Below are 24,937 nucleotides of genomic sequence, written 5' to 3'. Positions count from 1 at the left end.
AAAAAAAAAAATCAATGTTTGAGCTGATTTTAATTCAAATCGTACCAATATAAGTTAGAGTGTTTGAAGTTTTAAATAACTTTAAACTAATTTTGCTATTTTTAAAATTATTGTTTTTCCTCTTTGGATTTTTTTAATTTTAAGTTTAAATTGCAATTGTCGTCTTTGGACACCTGACCACCCTTTGTCTAAAAATAATAATTGTCACTTGACTTTTATAAAGCTTTTCTTAAACATTTTTGTGTCTTAACCCAAATCCAAATCCTTATTAATAACTATTTGTATCGAATAAAATGTTGTTTGACATTCACTTTATGTCGCTTTTGAAATTCAATTCTTGTTTATGTTCTGTTTTGATTTATTTTTTCTTTGTGTTCTTTATTCTTTTCCACTAGCAAAAAGTGGTACACTTGATGTTTATTTTATTAAGTATACTGAAGTATAATTATAGTGAATAACACAATGTATGGGTAATTTATATATTATATCAATGATGTGTACTGTAGGAAGAATTAAATAAATTTTCAAACAAATTATAACATTTTAAGAATGCAATATATAGATAGTATATAAAAAGTCAACTTCAAGTAACTTTTGGAAGAGTCTTGGTATACTTTAATTGCACTTTAGTAGACTAGTTTATAGTGTCGCCGTTCTTTAAAACATTTCATTTTATTATTGTGTTCTCATCATTATAAATAAAACAAGTCTTTTTAGATGATAATACTAACATTGAAAATAAAATAAAACAGATAATTAAGTTGATTTTGAGAAATCCTTTTAGATTTTCGTAATAAAAAACCCTGCATGCTTTAACTTTGAAGGGGAGGAAGAAGAACAGGTATTGGTCAGATGGATCCACACGTGATCATGACGTCAGCTAAGTCAGTTTATGTGTCCGGTGTCCGGTCTGCGGAATACAACCATTCCAATTCACGATATAGGTGTAAAGTTAATTAAAAAGAACATAAAACAAAACAGCGGTCACAGAACTGACGGCTTGGAAACAGTGTATTTGTTTTTGTTATAAAACGGATTCGACATAAGAAGCAGAAAGCTGATTTTGGAACCGTCAAACCCAGATGACTTCAGGTAAAATGAAACTGATTTTTAAATTCTGATTCTTACATTTATGGTAGAATATATTCTTTATTATGCTATAATCGTCATCTGAAATACACATTATATTCTAAGAAACGCGATTTTCTGCATAAGGTAAAATTAGTAACTGAAATTGACAGAAAATGCGATAAATGTCAATATTTGGCGGGTTTTGTATGGGGTCTATTAAAGATAAATTGATAAAAAATAGATTGTAAATGTCAAACAAGTTAATTTAAGAAGCGTGGAAACAGAAAACAGATGGTTCTGGGCAGGGTTGCCAGGTAGAGTCACGGTTTTCCCGCCTTAAAGTCATCTAAAAAAACAACTCACCAATTTTTCTTTACTTTTCAGGAATTTAAGTGAAGTAAAATATTAGAAAATGTCCTAATGAAATGTATTAAAAGGCTTTGGAGTATTGATTATACATTAGGAGCTAAATTAGATAACTTATCACCTGAGATTACACCAATTTGTTTTTCTAATTGTGTATAAACAGGAAATTATGTGCAATATCCTCCCAAAAACATGTATGTATTCATAAAGCAAATTATTGATGTTTTATAGTAAGGATCCACTCCGATTAAAATTGTGTTTTTGATGTTTTTAATATTTTTGTGTGGGATTTTTCTCATGATGAAGGAGATGTGTAAAGAAAATTAAGATTCAAATTGTAATTCTTTATTTAAATTGTTGGGAATCAGGACAAATAAAATAATAATAAATAAATAAATTAGATACGTGACATAGAAATTACAGTGGGCGGGGTTATAAGCTCCTAGCTAAACACTAAATAAATGGGAAATACATTACCTGTTCAATGGAAAGTGAGTACAAGTAGTAAAAATGTCAAGAATCTATAAAGAATAATAAACATATTACAATAGGTAAACCAAAGGCACTGGGATCAACCCAGTTTGTATGGGATTGCAGAATCTGCCATGATGTACGCAGAAACTGAACAGGAAATACACAAAAGTCAATGATTTTGAGGATAAAGGTGATGAATCATGCATATTAATTTTAAAATAAACTATTTGACACATTTTTATGAAATTATTTTGATGGCAGGTGAAGCACTGTCTATCCTGCCTGCCTGTCCCAGGTCGAAACACATCTTAATAAGGAACTGAAAACCACAGAACCCAACCCAAACCTGTCAGACATTTGTCCACTGTCCAAAGCAATTATGACCAACAAAGTCAGAATCAAAACCGCCAATCTAGCAACACTGGTCCTGGGTTGTTGAAACATCTGGTATATTGTGTCTTTTTTTATTTACAGGATAATGATAAGGATACTTAGTAAATCATCAGGCATTATATAATGTTTATTAGAAGATGTTTCTCTCCAACCCGTCCTGTTCATATCAGATAATGTTTCTCCATCTGTACTTTCAGACCCATAGAAGATGCGGAGCTTCAGTCCTTGGGCTCTTCTACCTCTTGGTTTCTCCATCGGCACTGCCACCGGGCTTTGGGCTGTGTGAGTCCACCAGAACTTCACCATCACTCAAACGTATTTTATTTTGAAAATAGATTTTCATAATAAAGAAGAAGCCCTGTTCGGACCAGTCTGTGAAAATGTTATCTAATTTAAACCAGTCTGTGGCCTGAAAAAGGTTGGGGACCACCAACTTAAATAAAGAAATACTCAGAAATGCAATGATAATCCTAATTTATTAATTCACGTCATCAGAAAAATACCAAAATCACGTGGATGTGATGTGTTTTTATCCGATTCTTCACTTCTGTGTGATTAACTTTATCAAAGCATTTCCTCTTTTGTTCTGTTGCAGATACTTCACAGCTCTTTACAACAACATCGTAGTGCCTTTGGGTTCCCACAGCAGGTAGGACTGTTCCTTCAGGTGCTCCAGATGATCATTCCATGTTTCAAATAGAACTTTATCGATCGCACCCAGTAACCATAGCTCTGTTCAAAACAGCAGATGGATCAGAAAAAACAACTGGAAAAGTTGTATTACCTGCGATGGTGTGAATGTTTTTTGCTGAAAGTAGTCGCTGAAGATGCTGAAGGTTTTTGCTGAAAATGGAGACACAAGTTATTATAATTGCTGAAAGGATTTGCTGAAAATGCTAAAGCTATTTGCAAGATGTTAAATTTGCTAAAAGACTGGAAATGTTGTTAAAAAACTATGAAAGAACTCTGAAGTTGACCTACATTTCTGAAAAAAATACAGTTGAATAGTTTTTAAAAAATCCCTTATACATGACAATTTTGTGAAAATATTTAGCACATTGCTTAAATAAGAGCTAATCTCCAAATTAGCCCAAAAAAAACCTGAGTAGATGCCAAATTAGCCAAAAAAGCTAGCTTGTTGCTTAAATGCTAGCTAAACTCCAAAATAGCCTAAAATTCCTCTGTTAGCTAAATTTGTCAAAAACGTTAGCATGTTGCTAAAATATTTGCTAAACTCCAAATTAGCATAAAAAACCCTCAGTAGATTACAAATTAGCCTTAAACGTTAGCATGTTGCTAAAATAGAAGCTAAACTCTAAATTAGCCTATAAAAACCTCAGTTGAAAACTAATTAGCCAAAAACGTTAGCATGTTACTAAAATATTAGCTAAACTCCAAATTAGCATAAAAAAACCTCAGTAGATAACAAATTAGCCAAAAAGCTAGCTTGTTGCTTAAATGCTAGCTAAACTCCAAAATAGCCTAAAATTCCTCTGCTAGCTAAATTTGTCAAAAATGTTAGCATGTTACTAAAATATTAGCTAAACTCCAAATTAGCATAAAACACCTCAGTAGATGGCAAATTAGCCAAAAAAGGTAGTCAAAACTATTAGTCTATTGCTAGAATATTAGGCAAACTCCAGTTTTTTTTTATATAATTACTATAAAAATGAACGCGTGGCCCATGAATATATTTAAAGGCTTATTGCTAATCTATTTAAAATTTTGAAATTTAAAGACTTTCTCATCTATGTGTATATTTGCTCAATATTTTTAAAAACTATAAAGTTTATGAATACCATAAAAATACACGAATCCATAGTGTCCATAGCAACCTTTTTATTTTTTGTGAAACTAAGTTCACATCGTTTGCCATGTTGTTTAGTTCAGCCTGAACCAATGATTTGTATCATGTATTTTCACAATATTTCAGTAAAGAAATATACGAGCAACATTGAAACGCCACTTTTGTGACCTCGCCTACTGCGCCTACTTCTTTTTACAGTTTTTTTTTTTTTTACAGAAATGAATCCCTGTATCCTCCCTTCATAAGGTAATCTTCATCCTCTTGCGTCATTTTCATTCATTAACTTCTGCAGATTTAAACTCCGCCCTTTTTTTCCTCTCCCAGTGTAACAGGAAACTTCCCACCAGGAAGCTGCTACTTCAGTATGGTCATGAACCTGGCAGCGTTTGCAGGTACAGATATCTTCTAGTGACTCGTGTAGAACTCCATCACTGGTGTCTTAACCGAGCTTCAAGTCACCTGTAGCTGTTCCTCTGTCTCAGGGTTGGTCATCGGCTTCCTCAGATACCTGCAGCTGAAGAACAGGTTAGCCAGAGCTTGGCTGAACATCGCTGGATTGGTGCTCTTCTCCGCCTCCTGCTTCGGAATGACGATTGTTGGGAACTTCCAGGTGATTGTCGCTCCTGACAGGAATGGCTTCCCATCGTGACCGCCGCTCTCTGACCGACTGATGTTTGCAGTTATTTATTCTGACGAGGATTCACGACTCTGGCACCCTGCTGACGTTCGGGATGGGGCTGTTGTACTGCTGGCTTCAGGCTGGCATCACGCTGAGAGTGAACCTGAAGGGCGAGGGGAAGAAGGTCGGCGCCCTTCGCTTCCTGTTGTCTGGACTCATCACTCTCTGCTTGGCATTGAAGTACAGTATCCTTTCAGACACAAAAGCTCAAAGAAAGCGTAAATGTTTGATAAACTTCCTTCAAGGAACAAACCACAAAAATTAATTTCTCCTTCATGATAACTTTTTAACTGGTTCCATGTTTTGAAAAAGACGCTACCAAAACATCACTACCAAATCCAAGTCTCTGATTGGTCATAAATGATTATTTTAATAGTCGACTAACTCGACAAACTGGATGTAAAGCAAAATCTAAACCATCATTAGCTTTAAGCTAACTAAAAAAACTAGATATATAACATTACCTGTGAATGCTGTTAGCTGAATTTGGCTGCTGAGGATGCTAGTGCTGATAGCTGAAGATGCTAGTCCCACCCCCACTCCCAGCTTAAATATTGGAAATGATTCTTTATTAGCTAAATCCACTTTCAACGAAAACTGTTTAAAGACAAATATCACATCAGATCGTTACGATTAAAAATAACAATTTAAAAAAGATATAATAGAAATAACAATAAAAGTTTAAAGTGTAACCAAACAGGGAAGTTGGAGGCTGACTCCGCCCACATGCGAAATGTGAAAATCCAGTCAGAGGGACGGGGCTTAGGGCCAGGACTGTTATCATTAGGTGTGTTTGAGATCCCCAGCGCCTCGCCTGCATCGTCGGCGAGACTAAGCTGCTGCTGAAGGGGGCGGGGAAAGGCGCCTGAGATGAGGGCGAACGACGAGACTGTATGAGATCAAGGAGTTGGGGGTTGTCCTTACCATTCGGCTGAAAGTTAATAAGCCACTCCTCCTAGTATGATTTGTGCTGTTTTGTCTTTTATATTATTTTTAACATATTTCAGAGTAAAACTGTTAATTAAATAGCCGCGGGATTTTTTGCATGTGCATTGTCCCAAATACATAAATAAAATTAAATTAAAGTTAGGTTTTAGAGGCAACAATAGCAAATATAACCACAGATTATTTGAAATCTTGTTTATTTTTTCATCAGTGATTCACTACCTTCCAGAAAAAGTAAAAAAAATACACCGATGTCCTTCATTTAGCACCAGTTATTTCACACCGAACTACAAGAATTGTGTGGACACAGTTTCCCACAATGCATTGTTTTGTAGTCATCAAGGCGGCATGCAGCCAGCGCAGTACCTATTTTCTGGCTGCGCTGGCTTAGGAAGGCGCCTTGAACCCGCCCCTTTCTCGCGATACTTCGTGACGGCGCACATTTGACGTCAGTGCAAGAAACTAACCAACATGCACCGCAATCCAGGCGATCTGCGCAGCGCCTGGGGATCTCAAACACGCCTATCACTGGAGCTGCAGATCATGATGTCAGACTTCTGAAACGTACATGGTTTGACCAATCACTAAATTCAACTGTAATACCTCCATTCAACCTTTAGGGGGCAGCACACAGATAGTTTTTGACGATATTTTCAATTTTATTTTAATTTGTCAAAAATTTGGCAGTGACAGCACTTTTAAAGCCCCATTTATAGAAGTCAAAAGCCAAAAAAGGTTATTTGGGGCGTGGTTAACCTTTAAATAAATGGTTTTACTATAAATATGAGTAGTTTTATAGTCCTAATGGAGCAACAATCTCATTGGGTAAATAGTTTCCTATGGGTTTTCTAACTGTGTGTTTGGGCTGCAGTTAAAATGGAAAAGATGAAGTCTCCTTTTGGACGGATGTTTCTCCTCAGCATGCTAACAAATCCCTCATCTGCAGATAGATTAACAAAGTAATCCCGTTCTGATGTCAGGAGAGTCCGATGTTTGTTTTTCTAATGAAGCTGCTCATTTATCTGCAGCTTTCTTTGCGTATGGAAACCTTTGCTCCGTCTGCTGCCCTCCCTTCCCGTTTTAACCCTTGACGCCCCGCCGCAGTCTTCATCATGTTCTCCCTTCCTCGAGCCGCTCAGTGTCAGTGGGCTCTGGTCATGTTCTTCCTCATCTACGTTGGCACTTTCGCCATCGACTTTCGCCACAGCCACTTTGACGCGGTTTGCACCGACCAGCCGGAGCCCCCAGAGGATTCTGGGACATCAATGTTGGAACAAGAACTCCAACGGTTGTAGGGTTCCACGGAAGCCGAGCCCGTTTTTATGGCGTTCCTCCAGCTGTCTACTGGGCTTTTAAATAGATTGTGTTGTTTCTTCTGTGCAGATCAATTGAAGAATTTGGTTTAATTTAAGTTCAACTTTGAAGCACTAAAAGAGACACATTTCTGTGTAAGACAAGGCATTTATTCGAAGTTTGTTTCTGGATTAATACAAAGTTCTGTTTCCATGATCCACATTATAGAGGAACACTGAAGACACATTTCAATAAATGCGGTTCTCTGACGAGGGAGTCGAGGTCTGAAGTGAGTTTTCATTCGGCAGCAGCTCCGAGTGCGTCTACACTGTGCTTCTACTAAAACATGGATTAAAGGAAAACACCTTTTTAAAATGTACAGCCAGGTAATGCTTACAAAGGAATGACACACGTCGGCTGGAAGGTCAAATCCACAGTCCAGGTAGGAGTTGGAGCCAGAAAAACCTCACAGATTTTGTGCCGTCTTCTTGATTGTTCTTCTATCTACAGAGTCTTTCCACTTCCTGTGATGCTCTGAACACGAGAGGCTGCTGCACAACCACCTCTGGAGGGGGGGTTGACACAGACAGGGAGAGGAGGGGCGGACGGTGGTGTGGGGAGGGAGTCACGGCGTTAAGCCCGGCCCGTCAGCTGAAGTTGGCTAAAGGAAGTGATCAGGTTGTAGTGGGCGCTCTCCTCCTCCGTCAGCTCCAGGTTTCCGGGCCTCACCACCAGGAGCACGTTGAGCCCGGCTTCTTCTGCCGCTTTAGCTTCTGGAACCACAAAGCAGCCGGTGAGTCAACGAAACGCTTCGGTTTTCACCTTAACCTCGTGCTGGGCGATATGGAAAAAATGATATATCATGATACAGAACGTTTTATATCACAATAACGATATATATCACGATAAAGTATAAAAAAGTGGGGGAAAAGTGCCAAAAACTGTCATTACTTACTTTCATCTGACAATATATTCAAGTAAAATCAAACTGAATAGTAAAAAAATGAGAAACATTGTTTTGAAGTACTCAACAATTTCACGTTTTTTTTTGTAGGAAAACACATTTTTGTGCCAAAGTTCAGCAATAAAACTAAACAAAAACGATATTAGAGAAATAGCACAATAGACAGTTTTTTATCGCCCACACAATATTTATCGTCATATTGCCCAGCGCTACATTAACACTTTAACGCTACCTAAATAAATGCTCTTCGATGCGGCACAGAACGGTCAAAGAGTTACGATGTCCAAAAGATTATAAACACTGGAGCTAAAGCTCGAATTAAAGCACGAGGCTGCCTGTTAGCATAGAGATGTAGATACCACAAGCTTTGATGATATCTGACGTGCACTGCAATCTATACACCAATGTTGTACTTTTACAAAAACGAGATAAAAAGCAACCTAAAAATGTCCTATTTGTAAATAGATGTTTCACTTCTGAACTCGGCTGCAGTTGAAACCGACGATGATTTTCATGTTTTCAGTAGATTTTTACAATAGATATAGTCAATCGTTAAAAATCAGACTTCATGACATATATAAAGTCATATAGTAAAAGGATATTGTTTTGTTTGCTGTAAAAATCTGAACCTGAGCTTAAATGAGCCAAGCGGTAGAGTTTATTCTTTATCATCTATTTTTCATCTAGTTCTCCTTGTTTGGTGCAGTGTGATTCATGTGTTGTTTTTTCCACTCCCCTATGGGGAAGCAGGAGAGATTCCAGATGGCTCTCGTCTCTGCTCCTGTTCTTAGCAGTGGACCTCGCCTCTGGCTATTTTTTCTGACCAATCAGATACCTCAATTAAAGTAGGTGGAGCCTGCTAGCCCCCACAACCAACATTCAAAATGTCTGACAGACTTTGTTCACTTTCAAGTGGTAATGATGTGGCCTTCCAACAAGCTCGCTCCCGACTGTGAGAGTGGTTACCATAGAAACGAAGACTCACGACGTCTGACTCCCAACATGTTGTTGTTAGTATCATAAAAAATGACTTCTAAATTGACTTGTTTGAGTTTGAAGTAAAGCGCTTTCTGTGAGTGACATCACACTCGCTCACTCCAGTTCTCATATAGAGTCAATAGGATTACCCCCGTTGGATAAAGCAGTAGATCTTTCTGGAGTATGCAAAGTTCCTCAGCAAGCAGTGGATGCAGTTTGTTTTTTTTTTCATATTGACTAGCTTACGGCTGTTAGTTCAGATTGCTTTGTCGAAAACAGCAACAGGATCTGAACTTGTTTCACACAAAGTTGTGTCTTAAATCAGGAAAAACCTTCATGTTTCTGTGAAATCAGTATCATCTATAACTTCAGTCAACAAGCTCACCTCTGGCCACATCTGTCAAGAAGGTGATTTCTTCAGGCTGGCAGCCAATCTTCTCTGCAATCCTCTCGTAGCTTTTAGCTTCTACTTTAGCTCCTATCGTGGTGTCAAAGTGACCGTCGAATAACTGACGAAAAAAAAAGTCAAATGGTGAAGAAATGAACATTCGAATCCATGTAAATGTCAGCAGAGCGGCTTACTTCTACAACATCTCCCTCCACTGAGTATCTGAAGAGAAGCTTTTGCGCCTCCACACTTCCAGAGGAGTAAATGTAGACCTTTAGGCCGCGTTCTCGCCACTTCTTGATGGAAGGAACCACGTCTGGATAGATTCTGTTTGGAGGAACATGACGTCAACCTCTTCCGCTCAGATGAAACACTCGAGTGGATCTGAACCGGAGAAGGAGAAGAAGCGTACTTACTCGCCTTTGATTCTCCCAGAAGCGTACGCCGCCCTCCACATGTGACCCTGGAGCTGCTTGAGCGCCGTGCTCTTCCGGTCCGCCGCCATCTGCCACAGCACGTCCTCCACCACCTTCTTGATGGCCTTCTCCTCATCCGTGTGGACCGTCTGGTCCACGACGTGGACCGCGCATGCTCGGTTCTGCTTCATGTCCTCTTCAATCTGCAAGCAGACGTTGTTACTGAGGGAGGGGCTTGAAATGCAGGCCGGCTGAGCAGGAACCTGCAGACCGTGTTACACGTCAGCACGGCTGGTGGATGATATTCACCTGTTTTTTTAGGAGGTAAACGTCTTCTTTGCATTCGTCTTCCTCCCAGTGAGTGGACAGATAATCCTCCAGATGCTCCCTGATGTAAGGAAACAAAATGTCCTGAAAATAAAAACATCAGATCCAAATCACAATCTGACCAATTTGGTATGAACCACATTTAACCACATTTAACCACATTTTCCCGATTGTCTACCTTGTCATCTGCCAATTGTCTATCCCTAAACCCGAATCAACCAACCAAACTCAAAGTTCCTCAGGAAATGCAAAACTCTTCACATGAATGAAGGAGCAATCATCCTAATGATGATGGATTGTTCAGTTTGAAAGTGTAGATGATGCCATTCAAATTAATTGGTTTAGAGCTTGAATTTAGAAAAAGATAAAAGTGTTTAGTTTCATTTACCGTCACAAATTTGATCTGATTTAGGTGGTACCAGTGTCATTCTAAAATGAGACGATGACTATCGGAAACTATATAATCTTTATTTTACAGAACTGGTTGGATCAGAGTATTTATTCATAGTTTGAAATAATTGATAGCAATTTTTTGTAATGGATTTAAGTTAAATAATAGAATCTAATATAATATTATAAAAAATAATCAATCTTTGCTCCAAATATTCTTCAGTCTTAGTAATATTGTTGATTTGCTTCTTTTACTGATCAATCCTATTACACAATAGTACAATTAATTCATGTGTTTTTGTTTGTTAGAGAATGTTACACAATTACACAAGAGGAAGAGTTACATTCTCAGTTTGCTAATTTTCCTGTTGCACCAAAGTGCAAAGAAATCATTTCACAATTATGAAAGATATTTACCCGCATGGAGCTGTTACGTTTTTGTTTTCTGTGATATTAATACTGAAACAATAGATCGTCTGTTATATGAATGCATAGATGTTTTTGGGAGGATTTTTACTGTTGCACAAAATGTCATGTTTATGTACAAATAACAAAACACCAAATACTTTTTATGTGTAATGTCAGGAGTTTAATTGTTTAGTTTTACTTTTTAATATTCAATAACACCTGGTAGAAGTTATATTCACATTAAAGGTTTTTTTTTTTTTTAAATAAATCAAACCAGTTTTTAAGAGATTTCATTAGATCTCTTGTATTTTACCACAATAAAATGTATGAAAAATAAAAATGCAAAAACATTTTTTTACCAATCAGTTAAATCAGAACCATACAGTCAATGAGTTAATTTTGTGTATTTATGTTTTTTTTATTTTTAGATGTTTAATGGATATACTTTAGGGTCTCACGTGACTTCCGTCCCCTTCGTTTCGTTCACACATGCGCAGAAGTAAAACTACAAAATGTAAAAGGGAGGCAGAAAAAGTATTGCCTTACTATAAACGTTAATGTGACATTTCATTCACGAACACTATCGGATGATGAACATTACAGTTTCATTCATGTGGTCACTTTTCTAACCATATCGTGAGAAATCCGATCATGAGCGTGTGGTCGTTCGTGTGCATGTAAACAGGATAAATGACTACAAGAGGAGAAGCTCGGAAATACGAAGGCCGTGAAGGCACCACATTGTTGTTATTCGGTTATTTCAGTATTTATGAGAAAACGGGTAACTAAAATACACCATCTGCACAATTAAAGCCTTAAATATTACTAGAATTGTAGTGCATGTTAAAAATCTGCTGTTTTCATTCTGGATCCGTTAGCATGACCGCAGCCCTCCCAGCACCGCAGGCAGAAAACAGCCCGCAGATTTACCTTCACGAACGTGATCGGCGTGGTGGTGCCTTCAATGTCCAGCAACAGAGCACCGGTGCAGGCAGGGATGGAGACAGAGGCCATTGTTGATCACAAAGAAGCAGCTGGAGTTAGCTGGTGTTAGCTTAAAGGACAGCGGCGGCACCGCAGGGTTTCAGCCAGCCAGCGGTCTGGTCCGGTCCGGTCCAATGGAGACTCGCTGCTCCTCCAGGCCGGTCAGAAAAATCAACACTGACCAACTTCTAAAGTGTTAGGGTTGACAGAACCTGTCTGTGACATGAGCCCGATGCCAACTACCCTTACAAAGCAATCACCCAGCTCACATGTTCAGCATCGCTAGTTTAGCCTCCGCGTCGGTAAGTGGCGCTGCAGATATCTAGAACTTCCGTTTTTGTGGAACCCTTTCAGTATAAAAGTTCATTCTAAAATAGTAGTATATTTTCCACGAAAACAAAGATTAAATCTGGATAATAATAAATGTACTTTCTGAGAATGGTGATGTTGAAACTACAGATCACATTTTATTTTACTTAAATTATTCTAAAACTAAACATTTCATCCTAAAAATAGAGGACATAATATTTAATGACTCTCGCTGACTAAAAAATACACATCTTCGCTATCCATACCGCCCCCCAACTCTCTCATTGATTCATTCTTGAACATGTAGGTTTTTTTCTTATCTTATCTTAATCTTTTTATTTTATTTTAATATTATTTTATCTTAATCTTATCTCAAGTTAAAGTTCTAGTGTTTTAAAGATCCACTCCAAAGAAAATTATATTTTTAACATGTTCTATTTGTATTTTTATGATGATTGAGGATATTTATTAAGACAAATAAGTTTAAAATTGTATTTTTAAGTTGATTTATTTTTCTTTGTTTTGTTTAATAGTTTTTGAATCAGAAACAGGCAAAAAACACACAGCAGATTTTTATTTATTTACATAAGCCATTTATTATTTACATTTTATTTGTTTTGTGTTAGTAAAAAAAATGCTTGCATCTTTAAAAAAATAAAAACGGTTTCTCATTTTTTCACAACATTTTATTATTATTATTATTATTATTATTATTATTATTATTATTATTTCTTGTTTTATTTCTATTCATGCCGTCCTTTTTAAACAAATTGAATAAGGATTTGATAATGGTTTGAAAATACTCCTGTTTTGTTGTGTTTTTTAATTGCTTGTTTCTGTAATTGATGTCTAAGTTTCGAAATAATTTCCAGTATTTTTTATGGGGCAATCGTGTAACTTTTTCATATTTAGATTCTTAACTCTAACTAAAACTCGGCATAAACGTATTTTAATTAGTGATCATGTTTGTTAAATGAAGTTCCTCAGATTCTCTTTACTATTCGTCCTGCAGTTGCATCTCCGCTGCAGCAGGTGGCGCTCAACACACAAACCTTCATTCTGGATCTGCAGAGCAAGACAAAAAAAAAAAAAAGACTGGCGATGAAAACAAAATAGCGGATGAAAAATATCTTTAAACATTTTTAGACCTAAAACAAATGCATCTTTAGAGACCCGGACGTTGTCTTTATCGATTTGAATTTGGGGATAACTGTGAATACGCGGAGCTAGCCTCTTCCTGTTTTAGAACAGCGGCGTTTGTTATTTCTAATCAGTTAGCTAGCTTAGCAGTTAGCTTAAATTAAATCGAATTTATTTTATTTTTGGATCAAAATTACGTTTGAGTTTTTTTCCGCTATCATTTCCACTCAAACTAGCGTTCGAACTTCTCAATAAGACATCAAGATGTCTGAAGATTATGAATTTAGCGAAGACCCAAGTATGATGAGGATGGAGGAGGATGGAGAGGCTAACAATGACGACCCGATGTCAGCTCAGGGGGATGGCGGCCTGATGGGGGACGAGGCCGAGGGATCGAGGATCGACGCCAGCAAAAACGAGGAGGATGAAGGGTAACGTGATGCCTCCCGCACAGAGACGCAGATGACGGGAGAGCTGCGCGGTTCTCCACGGGGCTGCGGATGAAGGAACATTTGATTTTTTTTTTTTTTGGTTGTCATTTTTCAGATTATTTATTTAGTGTTTGCGGCGTCGTTTCAAAACCATCCGTTCCAATCTGACCATCTTTTGATCCATTTTCAGTGGTCTTTTAATGTTGATAATTATGCTATTATTAGCCAAAATTGATGTAGATATAAATCGTGTCGTTTTGTTGGACACATTTTCTGCAGAGCAGCATTAGTTTATTAGAAATTCACCTGAGATGTGGGTTGGGCCACTGGCTCAGAGCAACCCCGTTCCCCCTTCCCATCACCCATAAGCTCTCTGTTTACTTGCTCTCCCACTAACTTCCAGGCCCTCCCAACCCCAACATAACATAACCGGTGCAAAAACAATATCGTGGCGACCAATATTGGAGCCATCCAGCCGTACAGTTTGGATCCCGATTCCAGCTCAGATGAGGAAAACAAAGACGTTCATGGATCTATTTGTTTACAAGTGGATGCATCTGAACGGGGCGGAGCTTGTGGTCCCACCCATCATATTTTCTACGTCACAAATGCGATATTTTACAAATGTTTTCTTGATTTAACATCAATTTCAGTAAAGAAATGCTCAGAAATTAAATTCTAGTTTAAATTTTCTTTATTTATGTCCTCAATCATCAGAAAAATGCACCAAGAACATGTTTAAAACAATATTTCCATCTGAGTGGATCTTGAAAGTTTAATTGACAATTTTTTTTTTGGTTTTGTTTTAGGTAGCGGCAATTACAGCGGCTAAAAAAATTAAAATAAAATGGAAAAAATACACAAAATAAATCAGTTTTATAAAAGAAGAAAATAAAAGCTGATAAATTTGACTGTGTGTTCTCTAGGATTTGTTAGAATATAAAACATTGTGCTTCATTTTTATCATCACACCTTTAACGCCTTTGATATTTCATGTATAGAAAATCAGCAGTAACCTGAAAAATGATTCTTATTATAATGACGACAAACGTTTGTTTGCTAACAGGAAGATGTTTGTTGGAGGCCTGAGCTGGGACACCACCAAGAAAGACCTGAAGGATTACTTTGCAAAGTTTGGGGAGGTTGTGGACTGCACGTTAAAGCTGGACCCCATGACCGGACGCTCCAGGGGTTTCGGCTTTGTGCTCTTCAAAGAGGCTGAAAGTGTTGAAAAGGTTCAATTCTGTTCGATGTCTAAATGTTGTTTTTACTAGGTTGCAAGTAAAAAATCTAATCAATCTTCTTTCAAATCAGATTGATTTATTTTGAGCACTTTGTTTAATTTTTACTGACAAAAAAACAAAACATTTTTTTGTTTTAATATGAGAATTCATAAAACTTCCACTTTTATTTACTTTAGATCAATAGTTACTGGAAAATTAATTTCATAATGAATACAAAAGGTTTAAGATACAAAATTATGTTTAAATAAATTTACTGAATTTGAATAATGTACCGAAATTAAATTGATGAAGCCGTTTTCCAGCTGCACAGTTTTCTTTTATTTTGAAGGCTAACTCATTTCCTACTTGAAAAAAAAGCAACAACATTATTTACAAATTATATTAAAAAGATTTTAGATGAACTGATATCAGTAATCATATTTCTTTGCACCGTGACAAAGAGGCAAATCAGATCTTTAACTTTTTCCACAAAATGTTTTTCAAAATAAATCTATTGGAATCAGTTTAGAGTAAAATTTGAATTAAAAACCTGTTCTTATGCATCATTCTACAGTTAAAAAAGTAAAAAAGAAAAGTAAACATAAAGAAAAAGCTTTGATTTTCAGTCTTAAAGATCATTTTCTGTGTTTATTTGCTTTCTGAAGGTGGCGTCACAGAAAGAACATAAACTAAACGGAAAAGTGATCGACCCTAAAAAAGCCAAAGCCATGAAGAGCAAGGAGCCGGTGAAGAAAGTCTTCGTTGGTGGTTTGTCTCCAGACACCCCAGAGGAGAAGGTCCGAGAGTACTTCGGTGCCTTTGGAGAGGTTGGTGTCATTTTTATGGTCCGCTTCAACAGTTCTCTGATCCTCCGTCACAGTTTAAATCATCTTTATTCATGAACTTCATCAAGGAATTTCAGAGGTTTTGTCTCCGTTTGAGACATGAAGCTCAATGTCAAACCCACATTTTAAAAAAATCTTTTCAGTACTTTTCTCCCATTTTTGTCATTAAATTTTACATTCTTCACTTTAAGATGTTTACTTTAACTTGAGAACCTTTTGTGCCTTTATGTTGTCAGGGATCTCTTTTATTTTGAAACTTACTCAGACAGGAGGACACGGGTTTCCTGTATGACAGGGATGTCAAACTCAGTCGCACACAGGGCCAAAATCCAAAACACACAATAGGTCGAACAGGATAAACATTTATTGAACACTCTAAAACTACATTTAAAAAAATGTAAAACCGTAACTTTTTTACATAATTATGAACTAGACATAGAATTACCTGCTACAATGCGAGTGTGAATGCTGTAAGCTCAATTTGTCCGCTGAAGATGCTAAAATTGATAGCCAGCTAAAATATCGGCTAAATGCCAAACTAGCCTAAAAAACTTACTGGAAAAAAACCTAAATTAGCCAAAATAGCTAGCATGTAAATATTAGCCTAACTCCGAAATAGCCTAAAAAACATAAAAAAAAAATGCCAAAATTAATCAAAACAGCTAGCATGTAGCTGAAATACTAATTTAACTTCAAAAAGCCTTCAAAATCTTAGTAAATGGCAAAATAGTCCATAAAGCTAGCAGAATGTCATTTTTAAAACTTTAAAACTGTAACTTTTTAACATAATAATAAATAATAAAAATGCAGGAATATTATTCCAGAATAAATCAACTTAAACCTTAAATCATTTTCTATATTTTACTCTCCATAAAAATATATTTTCTCAAAATTATACAAGTTAGACATGAGCTAAAGATAACATCGGGTCATTAATAACAATAAAATAAAACGATCTGGAGGGCCGGATCCGGCCCCCGGGCCTCGACTTTGGCACATGCTTTATCACCTCTTTTAGTGCAGTCAGAGATTCATTTATAACCATGAAGTCATTAAAGTGTTACTGGTTAACAGACTTCAGCAGATCAGCTGTTAACATGATCACCTAAACCTGAAACATGAGGCTCATGGAAATAATAATCGATTTTTTCACTTTCTTTAACCCTTTATCTGCTCTTTAAGTGAACTCTGATGCATGAAGAATCTAAACACGCGTATACTCACCTGCAGACCTGCTGCTGCAACCTGAGAGGTCACATGACCCTTCATTGTCTTGTTTCGGTCGACAGGTGGAGTCGATCGAGCTCCCCATGGAGAACAAAACCAACAAACGGAGGGGCTTCTGCTTCATCACATTCAAAGAAGAAGATGCAGTGAAGAAGGTCATGGAGAAGAAGTACCACAACATCGGCCTCAGCAAGGTATGATGTTTAGTAAACTATAACATGGCAGCTTCTCTTTAATGCCATCTTTAAGGATTAAACAAATGCTTTCATCTGAGAACATTCAGTTCTCATATGTCAGAACGGTCAAAAAAGTGAAGTTCTGTTCATTTAATCACATCTTCTGATTGGATTCTAATAAAGTTCATGAAGAAAGTGATTCAGAACCCTCTAAAGTTCTGGATTCTGACCTGGAATAATGTGATTGGCCGCCGCAGTGTGAAGTGAAGGTGGCGCTGTCGAAGGAGCAGTACCAGCAGCAGCAGTACTGGGGAGGCAGAGGAGGATACTCATCCCGGTCCCGAGGAAGAGGCGGTGGTGAGAGAGATCGCACATTCGTCTTAATCCAGATTATAGACTAGGGCTGGGTATATCGGTTATCATTTCCAGACACGATTCGATTCACAAGAGCCTGAATCCATTCGATTCTGATTTTTTTTTCACCAATTCTTTTGATTCTTCAATTCAGTGCAATGCATGTTTAGGTAAACCGAGTGTTAGCATTAGCCGTCCTATGGGAAATTCCATTAAATGTTAGCATCAAGCTAGCGGACTTCAGCGTATCGTGCTAAATCGATTTATATCTTTTATGAATCGATTATTGATTTATTAAGCTTAAATCAATTCAACTAGATGAATCGATTTTTTTCAACCCAGACTGTAATTCTAGTCGTTAACCTGTAACACTGTTGGAATTATTGTAACTCTTTAACCATTTATGTAATTAACGCTTCTCCCACGGATGTGAAACGTAGCCAATATATATATTTATATCCTGTAAAGTCCTAATTGTCTTTATTTTATTTAGCATATAGCTTAAACACTTCAAATTTAAAACTAACAATGGTTAAGATGTGTCTTTTACATCCAGCTCACGAATGACCCAATTAATCGACTAATTGAGAAAAAAATCATTGATTAGTTGAATATTAAAATAATCGTTTATCTTCTGGATGTTGTTGAAGTTTTTTTATGATTGGATAAAAGTGTCATGTGACCTTCAGGCCCCAACCAAAACTGGAACCAGGGTTACAGCAACTACTGGAACCCTGGCTACGGCAATTACGGTAACTACGGTTACGGCAATCAGGGCTACGGCGGCTACGGCGGCTACGATTACTCTGGATACAACAACTACTACGGCTACGGTGAGGAGTTCTGCCCGCGCCGCGTCCCTCAGGAAAGACGCTCTAACGCCGGCCTCGCCGTCCCTCTTTCAGATCAGTCTGGCGGATACGGGAAGTCGCCACGGCGTGGCGGCCATGCCAACAGTTACAAACCGTATTAAAGAGGCAAACCCTCGCCGTCAAGTAGGTATGTAGAAACAACAACAATCTCGCTGCTGTTCAACTAAAATTAGCTACATTAACTTTGGTGTTTGTAATTTTTTTGTATGATTTTTCTTACGTAAATTTCTTTCTCTCAGCACCCTCAAGTGCTTTACTGTAGTGGTAACATAGCGCCATTATTGTTGTTGTATGGGCGGGCCTTTCTGCTGCCTCTTCGTTGTTTTTCTTTTTTTAACTGTAAAGCTAACAGGTAAAGTACTGCAGTTAAGGATGTGCAAGGAAACGAAAGGAAGTATGATGTCTCCTAACACTGACATACCTTGTTTGTACCTGCCAGCGGAGCTTCCTTGCAGGCCATGAGCTGACTCCCAGATACTCTCAGGGCCCGCTCAATGCGGACCGGGTACGAGAAGCATACGCTCTCGAATGCTGCCATTTGGTATGGTCTTACAACATCCTGTATCAGCATTTCTAAACTAAACAATATGGGACACGTCCAGCTTTGTCATCTTTCTTTCCATTTTTAATTTCTTTGAAAGTGTAAACAGTAAAATCTACACATGTAATTGTCATTTTTTACAGGCCCTTACTCCCCCACAAGTAATGACTTTAAATCTGAAAGATTAACTACTTGCTTTTTAAAGGATATGAACAGCTTTCTCTGGACTTTCCAGTTCCTAATGTTAATATATTCATTCCTAATCATATCTAAAATGTTTTTCCTTATTTAGCCCGTAATCCACCAGCTTAAAGCTGGTTCGTATTTGGACTCTACTGTGTTGGGGGATAAAGTGCTTTTACGTTGTGTAATTGTATTGTTCTGTTTTGTATTACTGACAGCGATGGAAAAGACTCCTCTTTTTTGTTAATTTTCCCGTAACACATTTTCTTCTTATAACCTTTGATAGTAAAAGTTGCAGAAATTTGCATGTAATGCTTTCTTTAACTTGTATTTTTGAAGGTTTCTTCCATTTTTAGCTTTTTTTAAGATGTAAAAATGTCAAAATAATTGTTCCCAGTTTGTTTTTGGTTTTTTCCTTATTATATCGGACGCTAAAACACAGGGGATTCCTATATTTCTTAGTATTTCTTCTAGCGAGTTTGTTTTTCCCGCATGACTGACGGGTTTCGTTTCTTTTGTTTCGCAGGTTTGAGTGATGAAAGTCTGCCGAGTGCTGGAGGAGCGTTGACCAGAGCCACGATCCAGCAGCAGTCATTACGTAGAGATAGACCGTCTAAAAACAAAAACAGAGGCCTACATTTCCTCTATATTTACATAAATATTTCAGTGTTCTGCATTTGTTTAGATGGCTTTAAAGTTTTAGCATTTCTTTGTTCCTCCTTTTCTGTTAAGTTCTCAACTGTTGCTTCATTTCGTCCGTTACTAAAGTGTATTGTTGGTTGCTACAAATCACACAAACAGAACATGTGTACGCGAAGTTTCAGCATTTTTTTTTCTTTTATCATCTGTCATATAATACATGTTATTACAGAATTTGACAAGAACTTACACTATATATACACGGTGTATTGGACATTAAAAAGGCATCAATAAAAACATTCTAAACACTTTGGATTTGTGTTTCATTGCTACAGTTTGTCAAATCTTGGAGTGTTAAGACATTTGTCAGAAAAAAGATTGAACTTCAGTGATGGGGGGGGGGGCTCATCCGGTGTCATTCTGGGAGCTGAAATGTGAAGGTCTCTTCCGGCGGACAGGATTCATATAACCTTGGTGGCAGCGAGGATGATGAGGATCACGACGACCAGCACGATCACGCCGATGACGATCATCATCTTTATGTTCTTCCACCAGTATTTGCGGGCGACGCGCGTAGACGTTCTTTGGAAGGAGTCGGCCTGAAGGAAAAGGATCAAAAGCAGTTAATCAAAAAATTAAAAAATGATAACTAAAACAACCGTTTACCATAATAAAAAAAACTTAAGATTGCTTGCAAGGTATTAATGGCACCATATAAAAGACGCCTGTCCACAACCTCCACCAAAGAGCTGTCTAAGGACACCAGAAACTAAATTGTTGACCTGCACCAGGCTGGGAAGACAGAATCTCCAATAGATAAGCAGTTTGGTGTAAATTAATCAATTATTAGGAAACGGAAGACATCCAAAACCACTGATAATCTCCCTCCATCTGGGGAAGATCTCACCCTAAGGGATCAAAATGATCTACAAAAATCCCAGAACCCCACGGGAGGACCTAGTGAATGACCTGCAGAGACCTGGGACCAAAGTAACAAAACTACCATCAGTAACACACTACAAACTCTGCAGAGGAGACGTGTCCTCCAGATAAAACCTCCAGATAAAACCACAACATGTGCAGACCATCTAAAGTTTACTAGAGAACATCTGGATGATCCAGAGGAGGATTGGAGAATGTCCTATAGTCAGATGAAACCAGAATAGAACTTCTTGGTAAGAACTTTAGTGTTTGGAAGAGACAAAGGAACACCTGCTGTAAAGCATGGGGGTGGAAGCATCATGGTCTGGGGTTGTTTTCCAGCAAAAGGACCAGGATAACTGATCAGTGTGAAGGAAAGAATGAATGGGGTTATGTATGGTCAGATTTAGAGAGAAAACTTTTCATCAGCCAGTCTCTAGATCTCAACCCCATATGAAATCTTTGAAAGGAGTTGAACGCCTGTGTTGCCGAGCAACAGCCACAAAAAAATTTCTGCTCAAGAGGAGATCTGATGGAGGAATGGACCAAAACATCTCTGCTCTAGAGGAGATCTGATGGAGGAATGGACCAAAACATCACTGCTCTAGAGGAGATCTACAGGAGGAATGGACCAAAATATCTCTGCTCTAGAGGAGATCTGATGGAGGAATGGACCAAAACATCACTGCTCTAGAGGAGATCTGATGGAGGAATGGACCAAAACCTCTCTGCTCTAGTGGAGATCTCCATGGAGGAATGGGCCAAAACATCACTGCTCTAGAGGAGATCTACATGGAGGAATGGACCAAAACATCACTGCTCTAGAGGAGATCTGCATGGAGGAATGGACCAAAACATCACTGCTCTAGAGGAGATCTAAATGGAGGAATGGACCAAAACATCATTGCTCTAGAGGAGATCTAAATGGAGGAATGGACCAAAACATCATTGCTCTAGAGGAGATCTAAATGGAGGAATGGACCAAAACCTCACTGCTGTAGTGGAGATCTCCATGGAGGAATGGGCCAAAACATCACTGCTCTAGAGGAGATCTCCATGGAGGAATGGGCCAAAACATCACTGCTCTAGAGGAGATCTGAATGGAGGAATGGACCAAAACATCACTGCTCTAGAGGAGATCTGCATGGAGGAATTGACCAAAACATCACTGCTCTAGAGGAGATCTACATGGAGAAATGGACCAAAACATCTTTGCTCTAGAGGAGATCTGTTGGAGGAATGGACCAAAACATCACTGCTCTAGAGGAGATCTGATGGAGGAATGGACCAAAACATCTCTGCTCTAGAGGAGATCTGTTGGAGGAATGGACCAAAACATCAATACTCTAGAAGAGATCTGGTGGAGGAATGGACCAAAACATCTCTGCTCTAGAGGAGTTTGTGAAAAACTTTGTAAGACCAACAGAAAACATTTGCTGTAATTGTCAACAAAGGGTATATAAACTATTAAGTTGAACGTTTGTTATTGAACAAATACTTATTGCTTACTACTTTTTTTAACTTATTTTTTTGTTAAATTCACGGAAATGACTTCACCTTTCTTGCAAAGTAAAAATCTAATCAAAACATTTTACGACGTAAAAAAAACTAGTCAATACCATCATTTTACATCTATTTGTGACTCAACTGTGTTCTAATGATGAAAATGTTGATGGTTTGTTAAAAAATTACATTAAACAAGTTTTTATTTTTTTTACCGTAATGCATTGTGATCTATATTTGCTAATGCAGTTAGCATCGATGCATGCTAGTTTTCGCAAAGACTTCTGGGAAATTTTAGGGCCCTGGATTTTGCAGTTGTAGATAGACTGCACTACAAAATGGGGAACGCACTATACATAGTGAGTAGTGAAGGGAATTCGGACTGTTATTTTTACATGTTGCTAACAAGGTTAGGAGTTAGCATACTAGCAGTAATGTTTGTATTAACTGTCAGTGTTTTTTATGCGTTAAAAACAAACAAGATTGGGAGTAATTGTGAATACGCTAACATGGCTAACGCTTCAAACGCGGCTAACACTTCTAACTAATGTGTAGCATGTCACAAACAAGAATTAGAATTACTATGAACGCAATTAATAAAGTCAGACTGAGGGACAGACTTATTTCTGACTGCTTAATGTAGCTTAACCTATATATGATATAGTTTCAGAAATATTGACTGTACGCCTTATAATCCAGTGCCCCCCTATAGTGCAGAAAATATGGTATGACCTACAAAACAACCGTTTTTAAATTTAGGCTAAAACGGGACAATAGTTGTTAAAAGGGAACGTTTTGACAATAGATGACACTGTAATACATTTGTGTGCAAGAACTTAAAACAACAAATTCAATATAGTCAATAGCAATGCTGCAAAGTCAGCACGGTTACTGATTTAAAACCTCAAGCGTGCACTTTTGTTGGCCCAGTAAAGATCACTGTGCGCGGATAAGACACATTCATAGGTCGTACTGAGCTTTTGCTTATGCGTCATGTCGTTAAATGATCGTGAACGGTTTGTTTTTAAGGTCACTCTTTGCCTGAACCACGATTCAGCTCCTCCTGCCCGTTTCTGGAACCGTTATCAGTATTTTTTGCCTCTTCCTCTGTTGGACTTCCTTATATTTTCTACCCCACACACCCTGCTCTCCATTTTCTGAGTACTCATTGTTTTTTTTTTCCATGGATGCTGCTGGTTGCGACAGCCTGACCACCATTGTGTAACAAACTTAAGGTTTAGACTGTGTGGTTCCTGGCCGTTTGTGATTTAGGTCGCTCCTCCTAAATGAGTCATCACATTTACCATGAAAACGTAAGGAGGGAGAAGTTACATTTAGGATTTGTTTACTAAAATAAAGATTTTTTTTTCAATTAAACAAGCCCAGAACTTAAAAAACTAAAAAATTTAGAGTGTGAGTTACAATAAGACAAACGCTCTGCACGGCCATCACAGTTTGTTACCTTCAGGACATAGATTCTGATCTCTACTATTTAAGCCTCATCGAGTCGTTCAACTCGACTGTTAAACAGCTAATTATCCTACAGAGTGGACTGATTTTACTGATGATTGTTTGTCTCTATCAGAAAAGAAAAATAAAAGAAATTTGATCTGCTAATCCTTATTATCTCGATCTTATTTGAGAAGTTTATTTTATTTTGGCATCTTTTGGATGCTTTTTAACCAAAACATAGTCTTGTTTTTGAATTTAAATGTGTTAGAATTCATCGGCAGGCTCTGGTTCCACTCACGGATGCCTGCAGGTCGTCTGTCTTGTCGATCAGATCATTCAGCCGGTCTCCTCTCTCCAGCACTTTGTCGATGTTGTCTTTCAGGATGTCTTTCACCTCGTTCACCTGGCTCTGCACCTGGTCCAGCTTACCGGACGAGCCCGAGGCGGGCGGCTGAGGGTTCTGTTCGGCCTGGAAGAAATGAGGTCATTTAACTAGAAGTTTGACTAGGAAATGAAGCAAGAATACGTTTCCACTCGATCCACTATTTCCTGCTTTTGAGCTGAAGTCAAAAAGAGCTCAGTCGGGTCGTCAAACTAAATCAATCTGACAAGGAAAATAAAAAAAATGTAAAAACAGTTTGAACACAGATCTCTACTCACCATAGCAGCACCGTGTCCTAGTCCACTAGTCAACAAAGCTCACATTTGTCCAAATAAAAAACAATTCCTCACAGTAGATGTTGGTCCTGCTAAAGTCCAGCCTCTTGTCACTGCATGAGTCACGCAGGAGCTGAACAAACGTCCACTGCAGCCTGCACCTTTGCTCAGTAACTCATTAACTATCACTGGCCTCAATCAAAGCCTCATTGGCTCTACCACAGCATCAACTCTGAGAGTCAGTCTGTTAACAAGTTTCACTTCCTGCTTTGCTGAAAGCAGGCAGCGACAAAACGTACGACAATGAGAGGAAGGCCAGCAGCAGAAGGCCTCTGAAGAAGTCAAAAAGGAAAGAGGAGTTTGAGTTTAAGCTCTGAAAGGCCGTCAGGCAGACGGCGTTCTACATACCATCAGCTGTCAGAGCAGATCCAGGCCGGCACTCGAATGACACGTCCGGGCAAAGGGCTTTTCGACACAGGGATATTTGCAAGGCAATAAAGCTGTGAAGTCACGGGCTTGCTCCACTTCATTTCCTCATCCTGTGTTGTGCAGCGCGCTGCTTTCAGCTGAGAGAAAACCAG

At 38.1% G+C, this 24,937-nt stretch overlaps 4 protein-coding genes across 15 annotated transcripts; 2 read left to right on the top strand and 2 right to left on the bottom strand.

Annotated features, from left to right (window-relative positions):
- Positions 1-863: 863 nt before the first annotated feature.
- On the top strand, positions 864-7,304 carry tmem150c (transmembrane protein 150C). The gene is made up of 8 exons (XM_024299879.2): positions 864-1,092; positions 2,502-2,586; positions 2,900-2,953; positions 4,328-4,357; positions 4,436-4,503; positions 4,594-4,721; positions 4,792-4,975; positions 6,840-7,304. Exons 2-8 carry the CDS (start codon positions 2,513-2,515, stop codon positions 7,028-7,030), a joined length of 729 nt encoding a protein of 242 aa, XP_024155647.1. The 5' UTR covers positions 864-1,092; positions 2,502-2,512; the 3' UTR covers positions 7,031-7,304.
- enoph1 (enolase-phosphatase 1) lies at positions 7,177-12,696 on the bottom strand. Its single transcript, XM_024299878.2, has 6 exons — positions 11,830-12,696; positions 10,084-10,185; positions 9,775-9,977; positions 9,553-9,685; positions 9,356-9,479; positions 7,177-7,801 (listed from the first exon to the last, which is right to left on the bottom strand). Exons 1-6 carry the CDS (start codon positions 11,911-11,913, stop codon positions 7,662-7,664), a joined length of 786 nt encoding a protein of 261 aa, XP_024155646.1. The 5' UTR covers positions 11,914-12,696; the 3' UTR covers positions 7,177-7,661.
- LOC112163469 (heterogeneous nuclear ribonucleoprotein D0) lies at positions 7,685-20,136 on the top strand. 11 transcript variants are annotated; one of them, XR_002922285.2, is made up of 9 exons: positions 13,230-13,763; positions 14,830-14,998; positions 15,652-15,813; positions 17,121-17,252; positions 17,492-17,591; positions 18,278-18,421; positions 18,494-18,583; positions 18,900-19,001; positions 19,711-20,136. XR_002922285.2 is itself a non-coding variant. In XM_024299875.2 (8 exons), exons 1-7 carry the CDS (start codon positions 13,597-13,599, stop codon positions 18,559-18,561), a joined length of 942 nt encoding a protein of 313 aa, XP_024155643.1. In that variant the 5' UTR covers positions 13,231-13,596; the 3' UTR covers positions 18,562-18,583; positions 19,711-20,136. The 11 variants fall into 11 exon arrangements, 4 of the variants coding, with proteins under 4 accessions (XP_024155640.1, XP_024155639.1, XP_024155643.1 ...); XR_002922284.2 differs by having other exon boundaries at positions 13,231-13,763; positions 18,494-18,587; XR_004948842.1 differs by lacking the exon at positions 13,230-13,763 and adding an exon at positions 7,685-7,821 and having other exon boundaries at positions 18,278-18,587.
- si:ch73-234b20.5 (uncharacterized protein LOC449923 homolog) lies at positions 20,003-24,937 on the bottom strand. 2 transcript variants are annotated; one of them, XM_024299877.2, is made up of 3 exons: positions 24,765-24,937; positions 23,998-24,168; positions 20,003-20,422 (listed from the first exon to the last, which is right to left on the bottom strand). In XM_024299877.2, the coding sequence occupies exons 1-3, from the start codon at positions 24,765-24,767 to the stop codon at positions 20,285-20,287; spliced, it is 312 nt and encodes a 103-aa protein (XP_024155645.1). In that variant the 5' UTR covers positions 24,768-24,937; the 3' UTR covers positions 20,003-20,284. The 2 variants fall into 2 exon arrangements, with proteins under 2 accessions (XP_024155645.1, XP_024155644.1); XM_024299876.2 differs by lacking the exon at positions 24,765-24,937 and adding an exon at positions 24,360-24,617.

Source organism: Oryzias melastigma, linkage group LG12 (genome assembly GCF_002922805.2).
Source record: "Oryzias melastigma strain HK-1 linkage group LG12, ASM292280v2, whole genome shotgun sequence".
NCBI classification, from domain to species: Eukaryota; Metazoa; Chordata; class Actinopteri; order Beloniformes; family Adrianichthyidae; genus Oryzias; species Oryzias melastigma.
This window is presented reverse-complemented; position numbering and strand designations above follow the sequence as displayed.

Coding starts and splice junctions, on each gene's coding strand:
- LOC112163469 (XM_024299872.2), top strand. CDS start 13,597: ATGTCTGAAGATTATGAATTTAGCGAAGACCCAAGTATGATGAGGATG. Junction 13,764..14,829: donor AAAAACGAGGAGGATGAAGG/GTAACGTGATGC, acceptor GTTTGCTAACAG/GAAGATGTTTGTTGGAGGCC. Junction 15,814..17,120: donor ACTTCGGTGCCTTTGGAGAG/GTTGGTGTCATT, acceptor TTCGGTCGACAG/GTGGAGTCGATCGAGCTCCC.
- enoph1 (XM_024299878.2), bottom strand. CDS start 11,913: ATGGCCTCTGTCTCCATCCCTGCCTGCACCGGTGCTCTGTTGCTGGAC. Junction 10,186..11,829: donor CGCCGATCACGTTCGTGAAG/GTAAATCTGCGG, acceptor TTTTATTTTCAG/GACATTTTGTTTCCTTACAT. Junction 9,480..9,552: donor TGGAGGGAGATGTTGTAGAA/GTAAGCCGCTCT, acceptor TTTTTTCGTCAG/TTATTCGACGGTCACTTTGA.
- tmem150c (XM_024299879.2), top strand. CDS start 2,513: ATGCGGAGCTTCAGTCCTTGGGCTCTTCTACCTCTTGGTTTCTCCATC. Junction 2,587..2,899: donor GCCACCGGGCTTTGGGCTGT/GTGAGTCCACCA, acceptor GTTCTGTTGCAG/ATACTTCACAGCTCTTTACA. Junction 4,976..6,839: donor CTGCTTGGCATTGAAGTACA/GTATCCTTTCAG, acceptor GCCCCGCCGCAG/TCTTCATCATGTTCTCCCTT.
- si:ch73-234b20.5 (XM_024299877.2), bottom strand. Junction 20,423..23,997: donor CAGACGACCTGCAGGCATCC/GTGAGTGGAACC, acceptor CTTTTCCTTCAG/GCCGACTCCTTCCAAAGAAC.